The sequence below is a fragment of the Hydra vulgaris genome, chromosome 02 (genome assembly GCF_038396675.1).
Source record: "Hydra vulgaris chromosome 02, alternate assembly HydraT2T_AEP".
NCBI lineage: Eukaryota > Metazoa > Cnidaria > Hydrozoa > Anthoathecata > Hydridae > Hydra > Hydra vulgaris.
In genome coordinates, this window is record NC_088921.1 from 2,362,501 (window position 1) to 2,384,112 (window position 21,612).

At 29.7% G+C, this 21,612-nt stretch overlaps 1 protein-coding gene across 2 annotated transcripts in view; it reads right to left on the minus strand.

The window, feature by feature from the left end:
- Positions 1-9,321: 9,321 nt before the first annotated feature.
- Positions 9,322-21,612, minus strand: part of LOC136076650 (NACHT, LRR and PYD domains-containing protein 13-like) — a 42,176-nt gene continuing 29,885 nt past the window's right edge. The window contains exon 4 of one of the 2 annotated variants that reach the window (XM_065789960.1): positions 9,322-9,991. In XM_065789960.1, the coding sequence (XP_065646032.1) occupies positions 9,393-9,991 (599 nt within the window). In that variant the 3' untranslated portion in view covers positions 9,322-9,392. The remainder of the gene's footprint in view (positions 9,992-21,612) is intronic. The other variant, XM_065789962.1, reaches the window with a different exon arrangement.

A 21,612-nucleotide genomic window follows, 5' to 3' on the forward strand; every position in this document is an offset into this window, starting at 1 on the left:
AATAATTTAATTAATTTTTTGTTTTAGGCCCAAAAAGATCTTACAAGCGATATTCACAACAGGATATGGATGAAGCATTGAATAAATTAAAAAAGAAGACTATGACAATATATGCAGCATCTAAATTTTAAAAAATACCTAAGACAACCCTTGTTCAAAGAACACAAGGTTGAGCAAAGAGTCAAAAAGGGCGTTCAACAATTTTTGATAAAACCGTAGAAGTTAAAATTAAAAATTGGCTAACTGATATGGCCAATAATGGTATGCCAGTAACAAAGAAACTTTTTATTAAGGGTGCATCTTTTTCTTAAGGGTGCATCTTTTTCTTAAGGGTGCATCTTTTTTAGCACAATGAATCTTGAGCAAAAAGTAGTTGGCACTCGCAATTTCTTCAAGAGACATTCAACACTTTTGATTCAAAAAGCTCAGACACTTCCAAAACACAGAACACTTATTTCTAAACCAGATATTAAAACGTGGTTCCAAAAAATAAAAGAGTATATAGATAAAAATGATTTATTGTCTGTGTTTCAGGATTCTAATCGAATTTGGAACCTTGATAAGTCATCTTTTGATCTGTATTCATCTATTAAAAATGCAATTGGACAAAAAAACAAACAACTGTATAACATCACTGTAAATAGTGATAAAGAAAGTTTTCCGCTATGATAACAGTAAATGCATGTAGTTTATTTGCACTACCTTTGATTTTGTATCCATATAAAAGGTAAATTTCATTAGAAATTGAAGCTGGCTTTTCTAAAGATTGGGTTATGAGTAAATCAGCCAAAGGTTACCAGATGTCCCAAACAATTTACGATTATATATATGGACCTTTCCTTGAAATTTTAAGGAAAAATAATGTCCAATTGCTAACAATTCTTTTTTTAGATGGTCACAAATCACATTTGACCTTAGTTTTGGGACAACTTTGCAGAGAAAATGGTATTGTCATCATTTGTTTGCCACCTAATTGCACCCATTTTGCACAACCATTGGGCCAAGTTTACCTTCATGTTGCAAAAGATATTTGGACCGACATAGTTACAGAATGGAGAATGAAAAAATCTTGGAGTTGCTCTACCAAAAAAGATATTTTCACCTCTGCTCCAGACTGTTATTGCTAAAACACAGGAAAACGCAACTTTAATACAGATTGGATTAAAATACTGCTGTTTGGGTCCTTTTTCACTAGAAAATTTGGATCATACAAAAGTCCTGTTAAGTGTTCAAGAAAATGAAACTTAAAGAGATCCTAAAGAATCCGCTGAAACTCCGGTTATAGCGGAACTGTTAAGTCCAATCAATAAGGCCAAAAGTGATTTAGAAATTGATATGACTCATAACCAATTAAAATTTTTTAGAGCCCATCGTAATCTCATGTTTTGGACAGGTGCAATAGAACAAGAAACCTTATTTAATTACTATCAGAAAAAAATGGACAAAGTAGAGGGTGTTGATCCCACAACTTGAAAAAAAAAACATGGTTCTTGAACCGCCATTAGAGGAATTCCAGATAGTAATGAGAACTTTACACAACCAGAATCAATAATTGAATATAATAAGACAGCTTTAACACTAGTTAAATGACCTTTGCAAGCAAATAACAATGTTTTTGAGTCAATATTTGTTATTCCAGAAAAATTTTAGAGTATAAAAGTGCCAAAACAAGCAACAAAAGTTTCATTAGTCATTACATCTGAAGAATAGATTAAAGGAGAAAAAGAGAATAAAAGAAGAATTTGAAAGACAGAGAATTGAAAAAAACAAGAAAGAAAGAGAAAAAAAAGCTGTTAAAGAGTCTTAGAAACAGGAAAAAAAGCAAATCCTGCTTAAAAATTTTAAAGAAAAACAAGAAAAAGCCGCTAATAAGTCTAAAACTAAACAAAAATAAACGGAGAATAATGGAAAGGAATTTTTAGTTTTATATTATGTGTAGAAGTAATAAATCTCTGCCAGAAAAATATCTTTAGTGTATTAGTTATTTTGATATTCAAGAAATATATAATACTAAACATTAGGGTTTTCTTTTTTACTTATTAGAATTTTCTTTTATTTTAAACAAAATTATAACTTTCTTTTCGTCATCACCTCGAACTACATTACAGTATAAATTAGGACTTTTTTAAAAGTATTCACGCCTAAAATAGGATAAAAATGAAAATTTATTTATTATTCCACAATATTATCAAAAAGCATAAATTCTAACTCATTATATATCAGTAATAATTCGCTCTTATAAACTCGGACTTTCTTACGTCACATGGTATTGTTTTTAAACTGCACGTTTATAAAGTTGTATATCAATCTCAGGAGATTTATCATAACACAACACTATCTTATGAATGCTCTTGTCAACTTGCTACATATATTAAAATACTTTATCAATGCAATTGCAACTTCTGATTTATTAGTCACATTGCGTTATTAAAGAACGGTATTCAATTTAAAGAGTATTGAAAAACATTGACATTTTTTATTAGCATACAATCGTCCGAACATTGTAAACAACAAGAAAATTGATAATCTTATTCTTTTATAGTCAAAAATTTTTTTTTTTAATTATATGTTTATATATTTCGCTGTTTGACAATAATTACAATAACTAAGTAAATAATTAAAAATTTACATGACAGGAGCAAAAAGAAGACTATAGTTGTCTTATTTCCGTAATATATACCATACATAGCATAGCTTTTAAAAACCGTGTAAGATAATACAAAATCTTTTAAATATTAATTAAATTTTCTTAAAAATTATATTTTAGATAAAGAAAAAAATAAAAAAATGTATAAAAAAAATTGAAAAAAAAAAAAGAAATTTTATTTTTTATATTTTATCCTTCTATTTCTTTTTTTATTTTTTTTTTTAATTTCTTTTGTTAGATGGAGAATAATTATATATATATATATATATATATATATATATATATATATATATATATATATATATATATATATATATATATATATGTATATATATATATATATATATATATATATATATATATATATATATATATATATATATATATATATATATATATATATATATATATATATATATATATATATATATATATATATATATATATATATATATATATATATATATATATAATTATATTTAGATGAATAAAAACAACTGCTTATCGGGACTTAAAGTTTCATGCCCGTAGGCAATCATCAGCCGTTAATACAAACAAAAAACGTAAACAAACCGGGGACTAGTAAACTATAACGGCTTTTTGTTTTTTGTTTTTTGATTTGTTTTTTACGTAGATTTGTTTATAACGTCAGATGTCATTCTACAGTAATTTTTACGTTTTTGTAACGGTTTGTTTACGTTTTTTGTTTGTATTAACGGCTGATGATTGCCTACGGGCATGAAACTTTAAGTCCCGATAAGCAGTTGTTTTTATTCATCTAAATATAATTATATATAGCTCTATTATTCAGTAATATTGAGCACTGTAACACGTACAAGAGACTTCGTATTATTACATCAAAATACTTAACCTCGAATATATTCTATATATCGATATCTATACAAATATATATATATATATATAAGGGTGATCCAAAAATGACCAAAAATTTTTTTTTTTTACTTTTTGTTATTCCTAAGGTCTAAATGTGTTCATTTATGAAAGAAAACATTGTACCAAAAAAATCAGCCAAATCGGTTAATATTTAGAGGTCGCGCTGGGGCGACCTTTATACCCCTCTAAAATTCGAACTTTTAAAAGTTCAGTAAAATATTGACCTTCGTTTTCTGTGCACATTTCTGTTATTTACCGTTCGATTTTAATAAAATAAAAACGAAAATAAAGCTCTTATTACGCATAATATTTTATGTTAAACAACATTTCCTTTTTAAATGCATATTAAAGCGGGAAAATAGATTGCAAACTAAGCCAAATTTCATTATATTTTATTATATTGGTTTATTATATGGTTTAGTTCAGTTCGAAACTTTATCGAGAGTGTTGTGATTGCTGAAGTAAAATTCAATAGTTTATCTATTTTGCTTGACTAATAATATTAATTACAGTATTTTAAGAAAGTGATGTAATTGCGAGTTTCAACGAAACTAATTTTGTTTGGAAATATAGGTGACAACAAAATATATTTTTATTCATACACTGTATTAAAGAAAATTTAAAATAACTGCAGTCGCAAAGTCAACACGCAGTTCTACAGCAAAATGGTTAATTGGTCAACCAATATCAATTCTTTCCCATCTTAAGCTTCCAACGATTTTGAAAGTATTAAAATCTTTTTTCTTCCACTATGAGGTGAAAGGATTGAGTATACATAAAGTTCGGTAACAGTTATCAAATCAACTTGTGAAATTTGGGAAAAAGCTAAAATTCTTACAATTCGAAAGGATAATGCAGTTACAAGGCTTGAAAAATTTCATAAAGAATATACGGATCTATTAAAAGACAGAAATAAGAAATCAGCTGTTGCTAGAAGCAAAGTAACAGACTTTGAAAAGAGAATTATGAAACTTTTTGATATTGCGCCAACTAATGTTTTTGATCTATTAAAATTTGATCGCGATTTCCTCATAGATCAACGAGATGATAGAAACATGGTCTTGGGTTCCATTGATAAAGATGATGCAGAGAAAGAAGAAAATAAAGTTTGCAGAGAGATAAGTTTGGATAAACGTCTGCAAAAAGAAGCGTTAGGGAAACAACGCTCTGAAGAAGTAGTTGTTCTTGAGAATTCAACTTCGCCTTCAAGTTCTGCTAGTAGCAATCATGATGATATCGTAGTTTTGAAAGGAAAAGATGATGTTGCAGAAAGCTTCGGTCTGAAAAGGAAGCGTTCTATAAAAAAAATTATTACCCCTGAAGTACTCGCTTCCTTAGATAGAGGAAAAGTAAGCAATTGTGTGGCAATGCGAACTATAGCAGTTACAATGCAAAGTTTAGGATCTCCCATTGAAGAACTCTCTATATCTGTTACTACTTTTCATAGGGCAAGAACTGATTACCGTGAAACTCATTACAATGAAACGAAAGAAAATTTCAAACCGGATGTACCTCTCGTAGTTCATTGGGATGGAAAAATGATGGCAGACATCGATGGAAGTGAAAATGTTGAGCGTTTGTCAGTTTTAGTAACAGGGCGTGGTGTTGAAAAACTTCTGGGAGTGCCAAAATTTCCTGATTCAAAAGGAGAAGCCATTGCTACTGCAGTTGTAGCCTCCCTCCATGAATAAGACGCTTCGAATCGTATTAATAATCTCTGTGGCATGTCGTTTGATACCACAGCTAGCAATACAGGATCTGAGAAAGGTGCTTGTAATTTAATTGAAGAAATATTAGGAAAAGATATATTGAATTTAGCTTGTCGTCATCACATTACTGAAATTGTTGCAGGATCTGTGTTAAAAATTTATTTTCCAACAACGTCCGGACCAGATGTTGCTATTTTCAAACGATTTAAACAAGCCTGGAAGAATATCAAGAAATATGATTTTATCCCAATAGTGCAAGATGAAGAAGCTGAAAGATATCTTTCAAACGTCTCGATTGAAAATAAATCGTCTATAATTAATTTCTTAAAAAAATGTTTGCAAGACTCACAACCACGAGATGATTATAAAGAACTTCTTGAATTATGTCTAATATATTTAGGAGAGCAACCTCCTAGTGGAATAAGATTTAAAGCACCTGGAGCCTTCCATCATGCTCGGTGGATGGCAAAACTTATTTATTCAATTAAAATATGGTTATTTAGAGATCAGTTTAAAATGGTGCAACATGAATTAAACGCAGTAAGAGATATTGGCATGTTTGCTGCGTTAATATATGTTTGACAGTGGTTTACTGCACCACTCATTGCCTCGGCCCCATTTAATGATTTAGATTTTCTAAAAAATATTGAGGAATATCGTGAAATGAATGAAAATATAGCGACCGCTGCAACCAAGGCAATGAAGGGGCATCTATGGTATTTAAGTGAAGAACTTATATATTTGGCCTTTTTTAGTGATGATGTAGAGATTGAAGTTAAAAGAAAAATGATAACTGCCCTTCAGCGTCAATGCGTAGATAATAATAGGCCATCAAAGAAATTAGCAGATATTACAAATGTGATGAGTAAATCCCTTGAGGACTTTGTAACGTGTAAATCACTTTCATTTTTTAATTTCTTAAATATTGACATTTCCTTTCTTGAAGATGATCCTTCAAACTGGAAAAACAATGAGTCGTATGCCGACTCTCAAGAAGTAGTGAAGCCTCTTAAAGTTGTTAATGATTGCGCCGAAAGAGGGGTGAAGTTAATACAAGACTTTAATGCTGTCTTAACAAAAGATGAAGAGCAGCAAAAGTATGTGCTAAATTTAGTTGCAGAAAACAGGGCTGTCTTACAAGATGCAAAAAAATCAACATTGAGTGCTAAACAAACCAGGCGACAATGAGCAGCTGTTGTTGTTTAATGTTGTTTAATGTTGTTTAATAAAAATTATTATGTGTAATAAGAGCTTTATTTTCGTTTTTATTTTATTAAAATCGAACGGTAAATAACCGAAATGTGTACAGAAAACAAAGCTCAATATTTTATTGAACTTTTGAAAATTCCAATTTTAGAGGGGTATAAAGATCGCTCCAGCGTGACCTCTAAATATTATCCGATTTGGCTGATTTTTTTGGTACAATATTTTCTTTCATAAATGAACACATTTAGACCTTAGGAATAACAAAAAGTAAAAAAAAGTTTTTTTGGATCACCCTAATATATATATATAAATATATATATATATATATATATATATATATATATATATATATATATATATATATATATATATATATATATATATATATATATATATATATATATATATATATAAGTGATGTTAGTATTGCAGTGTAAAATACAAAAACTCTTGTTCGTATGACAGTGCTCAATATTATCAAATAATAGAGCAATTTATACTTTGTGAATTAAATGAATAAAAACAACTAAATAGCGGGACTTAAAGTTTCATGCCCGAAGGCAATCATCAGCCGTGTATACAAACAAAAAACGTCAAAAAACCGTTTAAAAAACTTAAAATTAAATACCGTAGAACGGATTCAGACGTGATAAACAAATCTGAGTAAAAACAAAACAAGAAGCCGTTATAGTTTAATAGTCTCCTGTGTCAAATAAAGAGAGCAAAAATTTCTATGAATGTTGACACTGAGATACAATTTCATCCTTTTTGTTTAGTAAATTTGTTCCACTATGTGATAAAATTACATAAAGTATATATATATATATATATATATATATATATATATATATATATATATATATATACACACATATATATATATATATATATATATACACATATATATATATATATATATATATATATATATATATATATATACATATATATTTATATATATAATAACCATTGGCTTAGTTTACCATGTTCTTTGTTTACTGTTAAAAATAAAATATTGAAACCCTCATTGAAATAAAATAAGTTAGTATCATCGGCAAATAAAATTGAGTTTACGATATTAGAAAAATTATTTCCACCTTCGTATGAAATGTATTGCTTTCTGTTAAACAAGCAACTTTTAAACCAAGCCAAGATCGAATTTCTTATAAAGTAGATTTCGAGTTTTGATAAAAAAATTTTATGATCAACGGTATCAAAAATTTGCTTAGATCTATAAAAACACCTAAAGTATACTTTTTTCATTATTCCTTTTAAGTTAACGACTTATTTTATATTTAATCTTTTAAAGCTAACGAATTCAATGAAGTAGCCTAAAAGTTGTTGGACAAATAAGTGTTAAGTTGATCTGTCAAAAGGCTTTCAGTTGGAAGAGGATCCTTAAACAGTTGTGTTGGAACAGCTTTGCCTAAAATTTAAAACGGATTAATAGAATCAAATGTACCATGAAAATAATAAGTTGGGTAAAAAGCGGTCAAAAAACATTTACCAAAGTTCAGTGGTAAGTTAGGTCTCCCACTTTATTTGCTCAGTCGCACTGTGCCATTTGGAGGTGCATTCTGGGTTCCCAAAACAGAAGATGCAGGAATTTCTAGACTTTTTGCGTCTGTCTTTGCAAGTACAATCAGGTTTGTATTTCCTGTTCCAGGGGTGCACTTATATCATAAACCCGGTCTAATAACAGTGAGGCATTTTGTGCACCCTTTTTCAACTTTAGATGATTTCTCTTGAGTAGTACTGCTGGACAAAGGAGATGAATTTTTGCACTTTGACTAACCAACTTGGCAAATAATAGTCACATGCAGAAGAATTTCTTATGCATGTGACTATTATTTGTTGTTATTCATTCTATAATTACAATAAAATATCAATATAAGCTTATAAAAGTGTTTTTACTTAATAAAACCCTTTGAAAAAAATTAACTTTAAAAAACAACCTAACTATAAAAATGTTAAAATTGAAATTTTTTTCTCGGACGGTAATGGTTGTTTTGAGAATCACTTACAATAGTAGCTTAAGGGTCCATATTATCACCCTTCCAAAGGAATTATTGAGATGTTTTCGTTGATGACTCACCCCAAAATATTAAAACCGTGTTGAAAATTCAACTTTCGAACAAAATAACTTTAACGAAAAAATCTACAAAACTTTCGAATTTTTTTGTTACCTTTACAATAAATTTTTTTTCAAAGAAACAAAGATGGGCGAAAACTTAAACATCTAAAAATAATTGACATAAACACAAATTTATATTGCGTAAATCGAAAACAAATATAATTTTAATTTTATATTACAAATTTGAATATCTATAAAAATTACATAAAAATAAATACAAAAAAACATTGAACAAAAAGTTTTAGAGTTTTAAAACTTCTAAAAAATATTTTAAGCTAAATCATTATATAAAATATAACAAAAATTAATCTAGTTTTTATTTGTCTTAATTATAGTTATATATTTTATGAACAATGAAATAAAAATATAAATAACAAAAAACATTTCCAAAAAATTCAAAACGTTTAAAAAAAATATAATCATATAAAACTTATTACTAATAAAGTTATTTAATAAAAATTATATATAAATATATATACATATATATATATATATATATATATATATATATATATATATATATATATATATATATATATATATATATTAATAATACAATAGTTAAATACATATATAGTTAAACTAATAATTATATATATTATGATTATTAAAATAATTTATTAAAAATATATTCTGATCCTTTAAATAAAAAGTAATCCATTAAATAATTTAAAAAATTAATGAAAATTTTTAAAATATCATTAAAATTAATTCGTATATTTTAAAACATTTAATTATAAAATAATATATTAAACGTTTCATTTATTATTTTATAATTATTATTCATATTTTAATTAAGATATTAAACATTTTTCTGCGTTATAAAGTTTTTTAATTCATCGAAGTTATAAAAATCTTCATAATGGTATCTGATCCACAACCACTTGAGATTCAAACAACAAATCCATTCATAAATCTCTTCAATAAAATCGATGTCGACGTGAAGGTAAAGACCTAATTCTTCACAAAGATTAATCCACGGAAGGAAATTTTCTTCAAAATCTTTTTTCGTTATTAAATAACGTGAGATGTATATCTCCAACCTTTTAATCTTTTCTTTCGGTTTCCATCCTTCGAGTTTAATTGAACAACAAAAGTTGACACGGTGAACATTTGTCGAACATTGAATTATAAGATTTTTTTCTTCATCACTTAAAATATTTTTATTAACAATTAAGCACGTTATTTTACATCCAGATTTAATGTAATTATTTACGAAATAATTTTCACAAGAAGTTCTGTAAGAAGTTTTTCCATCGTTAATCCAAATTGTCCAATCTCGTTCATCGACGATTGATATCATTTCATCAGTAAATGATGATTGACTTTCATAAAAACATTCAATGAATAAATTAACGTAATAAGTTTCAAGTCGAAAATCTTTTAATTTAAGTAGATGATCTAAAACAAAACAATTATAAAATATAAATAAACAAATAAACAATAATTTGAACAATCGGAATTAATAGCATATGCATAATATATACAATGAAATATAGTCAACATATATTCATATATATAAATTTTATAATAAATTATAATATTGATATATATAATATATTTACATATTATGCATAAAAAGTTATAAAAGAAAAAAAATCAATACAAAATCTTATAATTAAATACATTATATATTACATAATAGTATTTACATTAACATTAAATTATATACGTTTAACTTATGAAATTATATATAAAAAGAAAAAAAAGAAACTTTAAATTAAGCAAGTCTTTACTAAAATTATAAAAAAGTTTATTTTTCTTAATTTAAACATAATTTTTATCACATTATTTAAACTTCATTTTACCATAAAAATAACATTTAAAATAATGTAAAAAAATTATTCATTGTTACAAACCCTGGCTATTTAAAAGGAGTTTGTACAAGATTAGCTAAGTTTCCTGGAAGACCATTATTCTTGCTAACCTCCTGCATTCATGTCGGAGAATTTCATATAACCGTAGCCGTAAATAAAACTGTTTATAAACTATTTATGTCATAAAACCATAAAAGGTTAAACAATAGTAAGGTAAAGATAAACCACTTCACTTTAAAATTTCTTTTTTTTTTCAAAACAAAATGTATAACTTACTAATTTAAAGGATAACTCAAATTAAGACTTTCGAAAAGTGCATAGGATAATTGTGAACTTGAGAAAAAAAACCAGACCATTAGGTGAAAATTAAGAAATATGGAACTGTTTAAAACGCCTTGAATTTCATAAAATTCAAGTTGCATTTCTCTAAAATTAGGCAGGTTTTTATTCTGAGTAATAAAATACTCAAAAAAAAATCAATAGAATGGCTGACTGAATTTCTCTCTCCAGGCCACCGCGGTTTTTGACCTGCAACTTTTCTGATTCTACATTTTTTAAAACTTAATATCTTTAATTTTTAAAACTTAATTTCTTAATAAGTTTAGATATTTTAGTCTTATTATTAAAGAATAATTTATGTTATAAAGTAAAGAATTGTTTAAAGGGCCATCCATAAAGGACGTCATGCAAATAGGGGGGGAGGGGTCCAGATTAAAAGAACAAGGGGGAGGGGGGTTATCAGAAAAGGACGTCACTTTATATAATTTTTTTTATATAAACATGTGTTTTGATGGAGTTAACGTAAGGGAATGTTATACTTTTATCTATCGTAATATAGGAAAGAAATTAGTGTTGATATTTATTTAAATTTTATTTTTGTATAAAAAATATATTGAATATATTACAATTAATTATAGTTTCTCGTATCATACGTATCATTAGTTAATCGCTACGGGTTTTCTTTTTGCGTAATTCGTTCTTAAGGACTTAGTGTTAATATCATATATGATTTTAAATAGAGTTTAACAAATATTTGTCTAAAGGGAATTGCTTGCGTAGCAATTAATAATGATTGTCTAAAGCGAATATTACAAATGATTGTCCAAAAGGAATTTGACGGGAAAAAACACATCTTTACTTTTTACAGTATTTGTGTTAATAAGACAGAATTTCAAAGATTCAGAAATTCATTCATAGTCAGTGCAGAGACTTTCGGAATAGCGGATGCTTTTTTGTAACGAATTTCATAAATAAATTTAAAATAAAGGAAGATAATAAAAAGATAATAAAATAAAAATAAAGAGAATGGAGAAAAGAAAAAGAAAGAAATAAAGAAGCAAAAACTAAAAAAAAATTAAAAACCAATTAACAAAAGAAAAAATTGAGATAAGAAAAAGGAAAGACAAAAAACCAAAGTTAAAAGAAAATAAACATTCGAGAATGGAAAGTAATTAAAAAGAATTAAAATAAAATATAAAAATTGCTCCGTTTTTGAAAAAAGAAAAAAGAATATTTTTTAAATTTCATTATTTTTGAAGGATTATGTGTTTGCTTGACATGATTTACTTTCTTATTTTAATATTGTCATTTATTATGAAAACTCTATACTTTTCGTGACTAAATGTTTGTGTGTGTGTGTGTGTGTGGGTGACACGTTTTTATTTGTGAATATTATTGAAAATTTTTTGTTTATTTTTTGTTATTTTTAATTTTGTAAAAGATCATTGTTGTCTGTATATTAAAAGATGGATAGGAATAGTCTTCTAAATTCGCTTATAAAATTTTACAATAATGCTCATCCATTCGAGAAAAAAGCCGATAGTCAAAAAAAAGTCCATAAAATATGGAATGAGATCAAGGCAAAGCAAGACTTGGAGGTTCAAGTAAAGACGTAAAGTATACCTCAATTTCCTTCGAAAGTATACCTCAATGGTCTTGAAACAAAAAGGTTCTTTAATGTCATTTTGGGCCCATCAAACAACCAAGTAATCTGTTCCTTTCCATGCCAGTTCTTCCTCTTTAGATTTCCAGTTTTTTTCAGATCAGTTTATTAAGCAATTAAATGTTGTTGATACCACGTCAGACGCCTTTCGACACGACATCCTTAGCACAATTCAAATTGAGAAATTGAGACAAATTTTTGTTTTGAATCAAGAAATAGTTGCTATGAAGAGCAGAAAAAGAAGTGGCCTATGGACCGATGCTGAAAAATTAAAACAATTAAAAAGAAGAAGGCCAATGTCCAGGAGCTCACGAGTAATCTAAACAAGTTGATTGGCAATATGAAGTCAAAACAAAAATCAAGGGCTGAAAAGAAAACTGTCATGAATCAGGTAATATTTATTGCATTATGTAATAATAAGTTACAATAATAATATTGTAGAAAATGAACATTAACTAATTTGTATAATTTTTTCGGTATTGTAGGTGTTCGCTGACCACCCGGACGTGAAAAAAGCTTTTAAAGTACATGACGGAATCGGTTGCCCTACTATTGATGGAGAACAATCTGAGATATTGCGTGTCATCATTCCACTTGCAAAACATGGATCTGTTGCCCACGAGAAAAGATAATCTGAAGTGTATAGGGTGAGAGTACAACTTTAGATAATAAATAATTCTAATGTACTATATTTGGTCTCAATATAACTTTTAAGCCTTTGAACTTATTCACTGATTATTCTTTAATTACTTTTAAAGAGCCGTAAATCTTTGGATGAGCTTGGTGCCGAGCTCGAAAAGAGAGGTTACAATTTTAGCAGAAGTGCTTTATGTACTCGTTTGCTGCCAAAATGGAGCGATTCGCTTAAAGGAAAGAGACACGTCAACATGATTCCAGTTACGTTGATGCGGGCTCAAACTGACCTCCATTCAAGTCACGTGGATGGTCCATTTTGTACAGCAACTATAAAAAATGTGAAAGAAGTTTGCTCTTTTTTTGGGCCCCAAGGATGTCTGCTTTATAAGTCATGACGATAAAGCTCGGATCCCTATTGGAATCACCACTGCCAACAAACAAGCTCCTATATTGATGCATATGGAATATCGAGTTTCTCTTCCTGATCATGATTGGGTTATCGCTGCAAAGCACAAACTCATTCCGTCCGTCTACGCAGGTATTGCAATCAAACCAGACGAACTTGGAAAATCTGACGCAGTTTCCTATTCCGGTCCCACTTATGATGCTATTCGATCTGGAAAGCATTCATCATCGACAGCGTATGCTCACGGATTGGACTTTGAACAACTTTTGACTTTGCCAGAGTTTGATTCTATCACAAAAGATCCTTTGACCAAGTTGGTCAAGCCAGTGGTTGTTTTCAGTGTTGATGGTGGAGCCAGATGAAAATCCACGATAAAAATCGAAACTGGTATAGCCTTCTTTTCAAATTTTTTATTGCGATCCATCAATACAGATATGTTTCTTCTAATTTAAATATCTATTTTGTTTACAGCAATTCATCATTTCCTTACAAATGATTTGGATGCCTTATTTATCATGACAAGTGCGCCAGGACATAGTGCTTTCAATCGAGCTGAGAGAAGGATGGCTCCACTGAGTAAAAAGTTGGCGAGATTGATCCTACCTCACGATCATTATGGACCTCATCTAGACTCTAAAGGTATTCAAATTCATTTTTAATATCAACTGTTTATCAAAATACAATATAGATACATGGCTGAAGGAGTTAATTATATACATTGCAACTTATATATAAGGCAGGACAGTGGATCTTCTTTTGGAGAAAAAAACTTTGAATTTGCTGGAAAGAGCTGTGCCTCGGTCTTTTCAGGTCTGATGATTGACCAGTTTCCAACGGTGGCCGAGTATATCGATCCAGACAAAAAGACGGAGCTCGACGTCCATCATCTCTTATCAAAGGATCAAGATTTGCTTCTCATGTGCACACCAGTCAATATTTCACGCAAATTGTGAAGATCCAAGATGTTGTGCTTTGAAAAGAAACTCTTACTTCCATGTTATTCCTGGTCGATTTCTGCCTCCACCTATTTCAATCAGCCAGTCAGAAGATGGTTTAAAAGCTGTATCCATTTCAGACATCGCCAGCAAGAATCGTTTTCTTCAAGAAGAAGGTCAAAAAATGCCTTACAAATGGTGACGTCCTTTATGGACGGCCCCTAAAAACAATGGTTTGCACTTTGATTTTATCTTGTCAAAAATAAACTTCTACATGTAAAAAGTTTTTAGTAAGGTTAATTTCAACCTTATTTTATCTACATAGCATTATTTTTAATTTACACTTTTAAGATCAACAAGACTATTGGCAGATGTATATTAAACCTGCTGCAGAGGTGAAATTCAAATAAAAGTAAAACCATTGAGGTGTTTAGTGCTGACATAAGCATCTCTTGACTGAGATCACAATATAAAAGTGATAAGAAGTTGTGTATTCAAAAACAAAGGGAGATCCGAAAAGATGTAAAAACGGATAAAATTAAAGCTGAAATCCTTCTGAAAGCAGTTTTTGATGATAAAGACTCTAGATCTTGAGTTGTATATTTCACAAGTCTACTGGTTAAATTTTGATATTCTAGGTCATAGTTTGAAAAATGCCTGCGGATGAGACTCCCTCAGACTTTTTGGACACAAGAATTCCAAAACTTTAAAGTTGCTAACAACTCATTAGAACTCAGAGCAAAATCGTAAATCTATTGAGCATAGTTTAAGAAATTTGTTTCTCAAAACAAGAAATATATTCCTTATTTTAAAAAATAAATTGCAGAGTAGGATATTTGTTTCTTAAAACAAGAAAAATATTTCGTAAAAAAAAACTCAATTTTGTTGTGCTTACAGTAAAATTTATTCAAGACAATGTAGAGCGTGCGATGAACTTGGAGAAGCTTCTGAAGCTACTTTAAACAAGGAGTTCTTTTGAAACCATTAAAAAAAAAAAGTGGATTTAAGGAGCTAGCTATGGCGACTATTTTTTTCTAAGGCTTCTCTTCTTGCTTTCTCGTTATTGAATGGATTAAATAATTTGAATTTTGATGCGATACCTAAATGCAGACTCTGAACCTTAAAAGTACATATAAAAATTATTTTTTTACATATTTTTTTGAGATATTTGTCTTAAGCTGAAAATTTATATATAAATATTTATTGTGCATTTGCAGCACTAAAACGCTGAATTCTGAAGCAAACTTGCTTCAGAAAAAAGGGATCTGTGGCAGTGACGAACCTAGTATTTTTTAGTGTTTGAGATAGCTAACATGGAGTAAAATCGAAGTATTTGCATGTTTACACTTACGTCAAATAATGATGCTTTTTAAAAACTTGAAATGATCCCCCTGCGCCACAAGTAAGAGCAAGAAGTTGATGAAATAATTTTTTTTGCTATTCATAACTGAATTTATATTCATCGATAAAATTTAAGTATTATTTTATAATCTCTAAGCGTTCAAAATTTATGAGCATAAAAAACTTGTAACCCCCTCAAATTGAGGAGGGTTGAAACTTTATGTGGTCATAATTAATGAACGCTGAAAGATAATACTAATAAGCTTAAATTTATAGATAAAAATAAACCTAGTTAAAAATAGCAAAAAAATTATCTGAATAATTTGTTGCTTTCACATTTAGGGAGGGGATGAAATTATAGAGCTTTTTTGTTCCTAGCCTCTGATCATCGCAACATTTTGCAAGTAATTATTATTTGACACAAGTATAAACATTCAAATGTTTGGAGTTTGCGCGATTAGCTATCTCAAACACCAAAAAATGCTGGGTCTTCACTGATCTGTGGTTCGATGCCTACTCTAGGCTTTTTTTTGACATAAAGCAAGCGCAAACTTTTAACTTCAACACTCTTCTGCGGTATGTGCCCATTAGGCCTTCTTGGAGCACCTAAAAAAACCACAGAAAAAATGTGTAAAATTATTTTTGAATTACATTGATACGTTTTGATCTAGTCTAGTTTACAACAAAAGATCGAAAGTCCTTTACCCAATCTTTTAAGAAAACCATTTTGGATTTGTAGTTCCAAGGCTCCAGTAGCAGTGTTTAAAAAAAACAAAAACATTTGATACCAAAATGAAATAAAAAGTTTGTTTTATGACTGACTAAAGTCTCAAGGATCAACAAAAAAAAAAAACTTTACAATAGCCAAAGTGTTACTTTACCTATATAATCAGTGAAAGAGTGGTAAAAAATATTTCTTAAATTAATTAGCACAGCGTTTTTTTTTGGTACAGAACACATTAAGAAAATATCTTTGAACAAATTCTACAAAAAATGCTACTAGTAACGTGTAACCCAGTACAACCTGCTTCATGTCCTGCTGCTTTGTAGGATACACTTATTTAGGCAAAGGCTAGGAGAAGCCAACTCCAACATAAAACACCTATTGCATTGGAGCTCTTAATTTAGTAAAGGCTAGAGATGGTGTCTTGATAAAAATACTCATCTTAGGCAGATGTTAAATGCATCCGGCTACTGTCTTGTAGAAGGCCTCCTAGGCAAAGACAAAAGGGGTAAACAGATTCTAATTGTTGACCAGCCTTGCATCCCTTTTTCATCTATTAGGCTGGTGCAGATGTAATTTAAATACATTATTTCCAGTTTAGGATGTTGAATGCTGGATCTTTTTGACTCAATGCATGAGTTTTGCTTGTGTCTCTGTTTTATGATAAAGCAACTCATTCTATTATTTCCTAATAAGGGTAAAGCTCTAAAACTCAGTTTTATGGTTCTGAGACCGACAGGTTGTCAGGTTTAATAAACTCTGTGGTGGCCCTCAGAGAGGGTAATTCCATCAACAGCTGAAAAGTATCAAAGTATTAACAGTGCCATGTTGCGCATGAATAGTGTCCCTGTGCATACTTTTGGTGTGCATTGTCAAGGAAATATTTGGAACACTTTGTTAGGGCTTAGGGTTTATAAATAGTAATGAGGCGATTGCTTGAGTTATTATTCAGTGTACTGAGTACTGCCTACGCTTTGAGTCAAGTTCTTTAACAAATTTAAAAATGAATAAAGTACCAAAAACTATAAAACACAAAAAACTATTGTCATCACCAAGTTATTTTAACCTATCATTCACTAATATACGTGGTCTTCGAAGATAATTTTCTTCTGTTAAGTCTTATCTCTAGCAAAGTTCACCAGATATACTTGCTCTTAGTGAGACAAATTTGAGTTCAGCTGTCTCATCTTGTAATCTTAGCGTTGATGATTATCTTCTTTTAATTCGTAAAGACTCCAATAACTACATGCTTGGCATGGTCATTTAAATTAGTAAGAATTCACCAATTTGTTGGGAAAAAAGGTTTGAATCCATAGACTAATGTTTTATGTGCTTTCATTTAGGACAACATCACTCTATCGCCATTCTCTTTGTTCTATATCGCTCTTCTTTACCTCAAGACTGCACTCTTTTTGATGTTATTTCTGATCTAATAAACCAAGCCCTCTCTTTTTATCCATCAGCCAATATCATTGTTGTTAGTGACTTCAATGCTCATCACACTAAATCGCTTGGCTGTAGAGTCAGTGATTCTACTGATGTTAAAGTCCTCAACTTTTGCCATTCTCAATCCCACACTCAAAGAGTCAACTTTTCAAATTGCTTTCCAGACAAGCCGAATCATTTACCTTTCCTAGTCTACTTATGTCTTGATTCTGATCCTAGTCAGTGCTTAGATTCTCCACATTCACCCTTAGTGCACCTAATCATGGTATGATCTTTCTAAAACTATTATCTCATTCTTCTTTATCATCAGAATCTCCCTATCATCGTACCAATTATAATTAACTTGAAGCTGACTGGTATCTTTTCCCTAATTTTCTTTGCGATGGCACTTGGGTAGATATCTGTCATCTTTCTGCTGACATATGCGCTTCTTACATAAATTTGTGGATTCAAGATGGCATGAAATCCTTTATTTCCTCTGGAAGATTCCAGGTCAAGCCTCAATCTTCTCAATGGTTTTCATCAAATTGTGCTACTGCAATTTCCAATCGAAACCATTACTTCCATATCTATCAGCAAAACAATTCTAGAGAAAAAAGATGTCTGTTTATTACTGATAGAAACCATTGTAAAAAGGTTTTATCTAACACCAAAGCCTGCTATTCTCAGGTCATGAAATTTTGAATTTCATCACAAAAATAAGGCTCTCGTGACTTCTGGAGAATCTTTAATAGTATTATTAATAAGGGCAAACCTGCTAATTCACCTCTTATGTATGGTGCAGACTTTGTCACCTCACCTAAAGATAAAGCTCAACTGATTGCTAAGAACTTTTCATCAATATCATCTCTTGATTCCCCTAGTTGCATTTTACCTGATTTTGCCAAACTCCAACCACTATAACATTGCCGTAATGTTGCTTCTCTTTCTCTTTTTTACAAATACAATAATGGGCACTGCTCTAAAGAGCTAGCGTCTCTTGTGCCATCTACTAAAATTGATTCTCGTGTTTTTCATTATTCAATTAAGTCTCATCGTTTTTTTCTGATTGTTCCTAAAGGTTCTAAAAACTCTTATTTGTCTAGTTTTTTTCCTTGAACATCAGTTCTTTGGAATTTACTTCTTTATCTTGCTTTCCTGATTCATATAATTTTCAATCTTTAAAGTCGTCTGCTAATCGTTATCTTGCTTTACAATCTTCATCTTTTCTCTCCCAGTAAATTCCAACTCTAATAGTGGTTGCTTGCAGCCTAGTTGGAAGCGAAGATGTTAGAAAAACAAAACAAAATTGAGGAAAAATTTAGTCAAAAATCATAAAAAACATAACCTTCAACTATTGGCACAAATAATTCTATCAAAAAAAAGTAGGAAATACAACTTGCTACAATATTCTTATTAACTTTAAAATTATAAAAAACAATGCTAGTCCCTATTGCTTTAGTGATTTATTAATAAATTTTATAAAAACAGTGTTGATTTATATATACTATATATAAAAAAGTTGCAAATTTATGCATTTGTGGTAACTTTGTAAAATAAACAACAACAGTGTTGGTTTAATAACATAACATTTTTGAACAATAATTACATGACTCTTACCAACATTCTAGCTCCTGTTATCAGTTAATAAAGATATAACAAATCGTATTTGAATAGATATAACTTCATCAAAGTTGAATAAAATAAAATCATCAAGGTTGTTTGCATTATAAAATCATGATCGTAAAAGTATTCTGTAGAAGCAATTCAAAATGTGTATAGTTTACAAGGCGCGCTTCATCATGCTGTCGTGCAATAGGATCAATTCTGATCAATTAAAATACCTTTTACATAATATTGGAAGAGTACACTTGAAAACAAGATGTACAACTGCTTCTTGCTTAGATATGCTTTAATTTCTAAAATTTCTATGATTTAGATACATAAGTGACAAAGTTTTTACATATATTGATGCACTATAAGAAAATATTGTACCCTGAAGTGATATGCAAAATTTATTGCCTTCAAATTTAAATAAATAGTTATAAATGCAATGCAACGTTATAATGTTTGCAACTCTAAAAATTTGATGACAATCAATGAAGCATTCAACCAACTGCTACTTTAGCATTATTCATCAAATAAAAACATCACTCTGACGAAAAATATCCCTCAATCATTTATTCATAATCATAATCAGATATTCCTTCATCTGATACCTCAGAACTTCACAGCTTTGAGTTGCCATTTTCTTTGCCCCCTAAGAAGGATCAGCCATCTTCAAGAGAAAGCAGCAAGACTGGAGGTACAAGTTATATTTTAACAGGTGAAGTTGAGTAGTAGAGGCCATAAGTGCCTTATCAAAAAGACAATGATTTAATGAGAGACCAAGGGTTCACCAAGTCACAGCTAAACTTTTGATATTAAGGCTTAAACAGTGGAATTTGTTGAACAAAAACAAATCACAATTCAGAGAAAACACATCAAAAATATTACAACATGTTCAGTCAGAAACCCCATTGCTTCTGAAATGTTGTGGTTGACTTTTTCAAAACTAAGGGTATCACATGCCAAGTCAATAGCATCTTTTTATAGACAGTTCATTCTGGAGACTAAAAACAATGTTGCTTGACAATGAAAACAACTTGCCGCTCATTCTATTGGCTTCTGTGCATCTCAGGGAGGACAAGATTAGTGCCAAGATGTTGATGAGTACCTTGATGTATAGAGGTCATCAAAAAATTGAAAATGGCATTATTCTACTAGACCTTCAAGGCATTCAAACTAAATCTTAATTTCTTTCTTTTCAGGGAAAAGAGTGACACTTAGGCGCACTACCAAAATAAGAACTGGCTACAATGAAGTGAGTTCTCTGTGGGAAAAAGCAATGTGGAAGCTGCTGATAAAACTCAAGAAAAAACTGCCAATACTGAAAATCAATCTACATATACCTAAAATTTTTATTCAGAACCTGTCTGAGGTTAAGGTTAGAGCTAAAATCTGAGCCAAACCACAGATATAAAAAAATCATAGAATCAAGAAAATTAAAAGGCTGAAAACTCTGTGGAAAACAGTTTATCCAAGAAACTCAAAGCCATGTTGCTTTACAATTCAAACAACTGCCCTTCAATTCTGATGCTTAATTCTGTGTATCACAAGGAGGACGAAACTAATGTCAAAAAGTTATTGAGTGCCTTGATGTATAACAACTTCAGAAATCATCAAAGGTTTAAATTTGGCATCATTTTACTGGTCCTTCAAGCTTATAGTAAAATTTTCCAATTTCCTTTTTCTCTAGGACAGTAAAGACAACACAGAATAAGCTGGTTATGTGACTGAGTTCTTTGAGGGCAAGAGCAAGGTTTAGTGGGAGCAGCTGAAAAAACCCAAGTAAAAACTACCACCACTGCAATTCAGGTTTCATCAAAATCTTTTTCAGAAGATGAGGCTAAGCTACAGAGCTAGTAACTTTATTGATCAAGAAGATCATAGAAAACGATAACCTGAAAAATTAAATGTATATATGACAATCACAATTATTTGTAAATACAATTTTAGAATATAATCCTCTAGGCTATAAGGGCAAGGTGACAACTAGAGTTAATGAGAATACTCTTTATTATAAATTGTTACAACACTAACTCAATCCTATAGTTTCAAAACATAAATCCGAAATTACTTGTCAAAGTTTACTTTTTTTTTTTTTTAAAATTTTTTATTTATGTAATTATCTCTGCTACTGTATTAGATGAGTGACACATGAATTTACTTGTAATCAAAACTGATACAAATATTT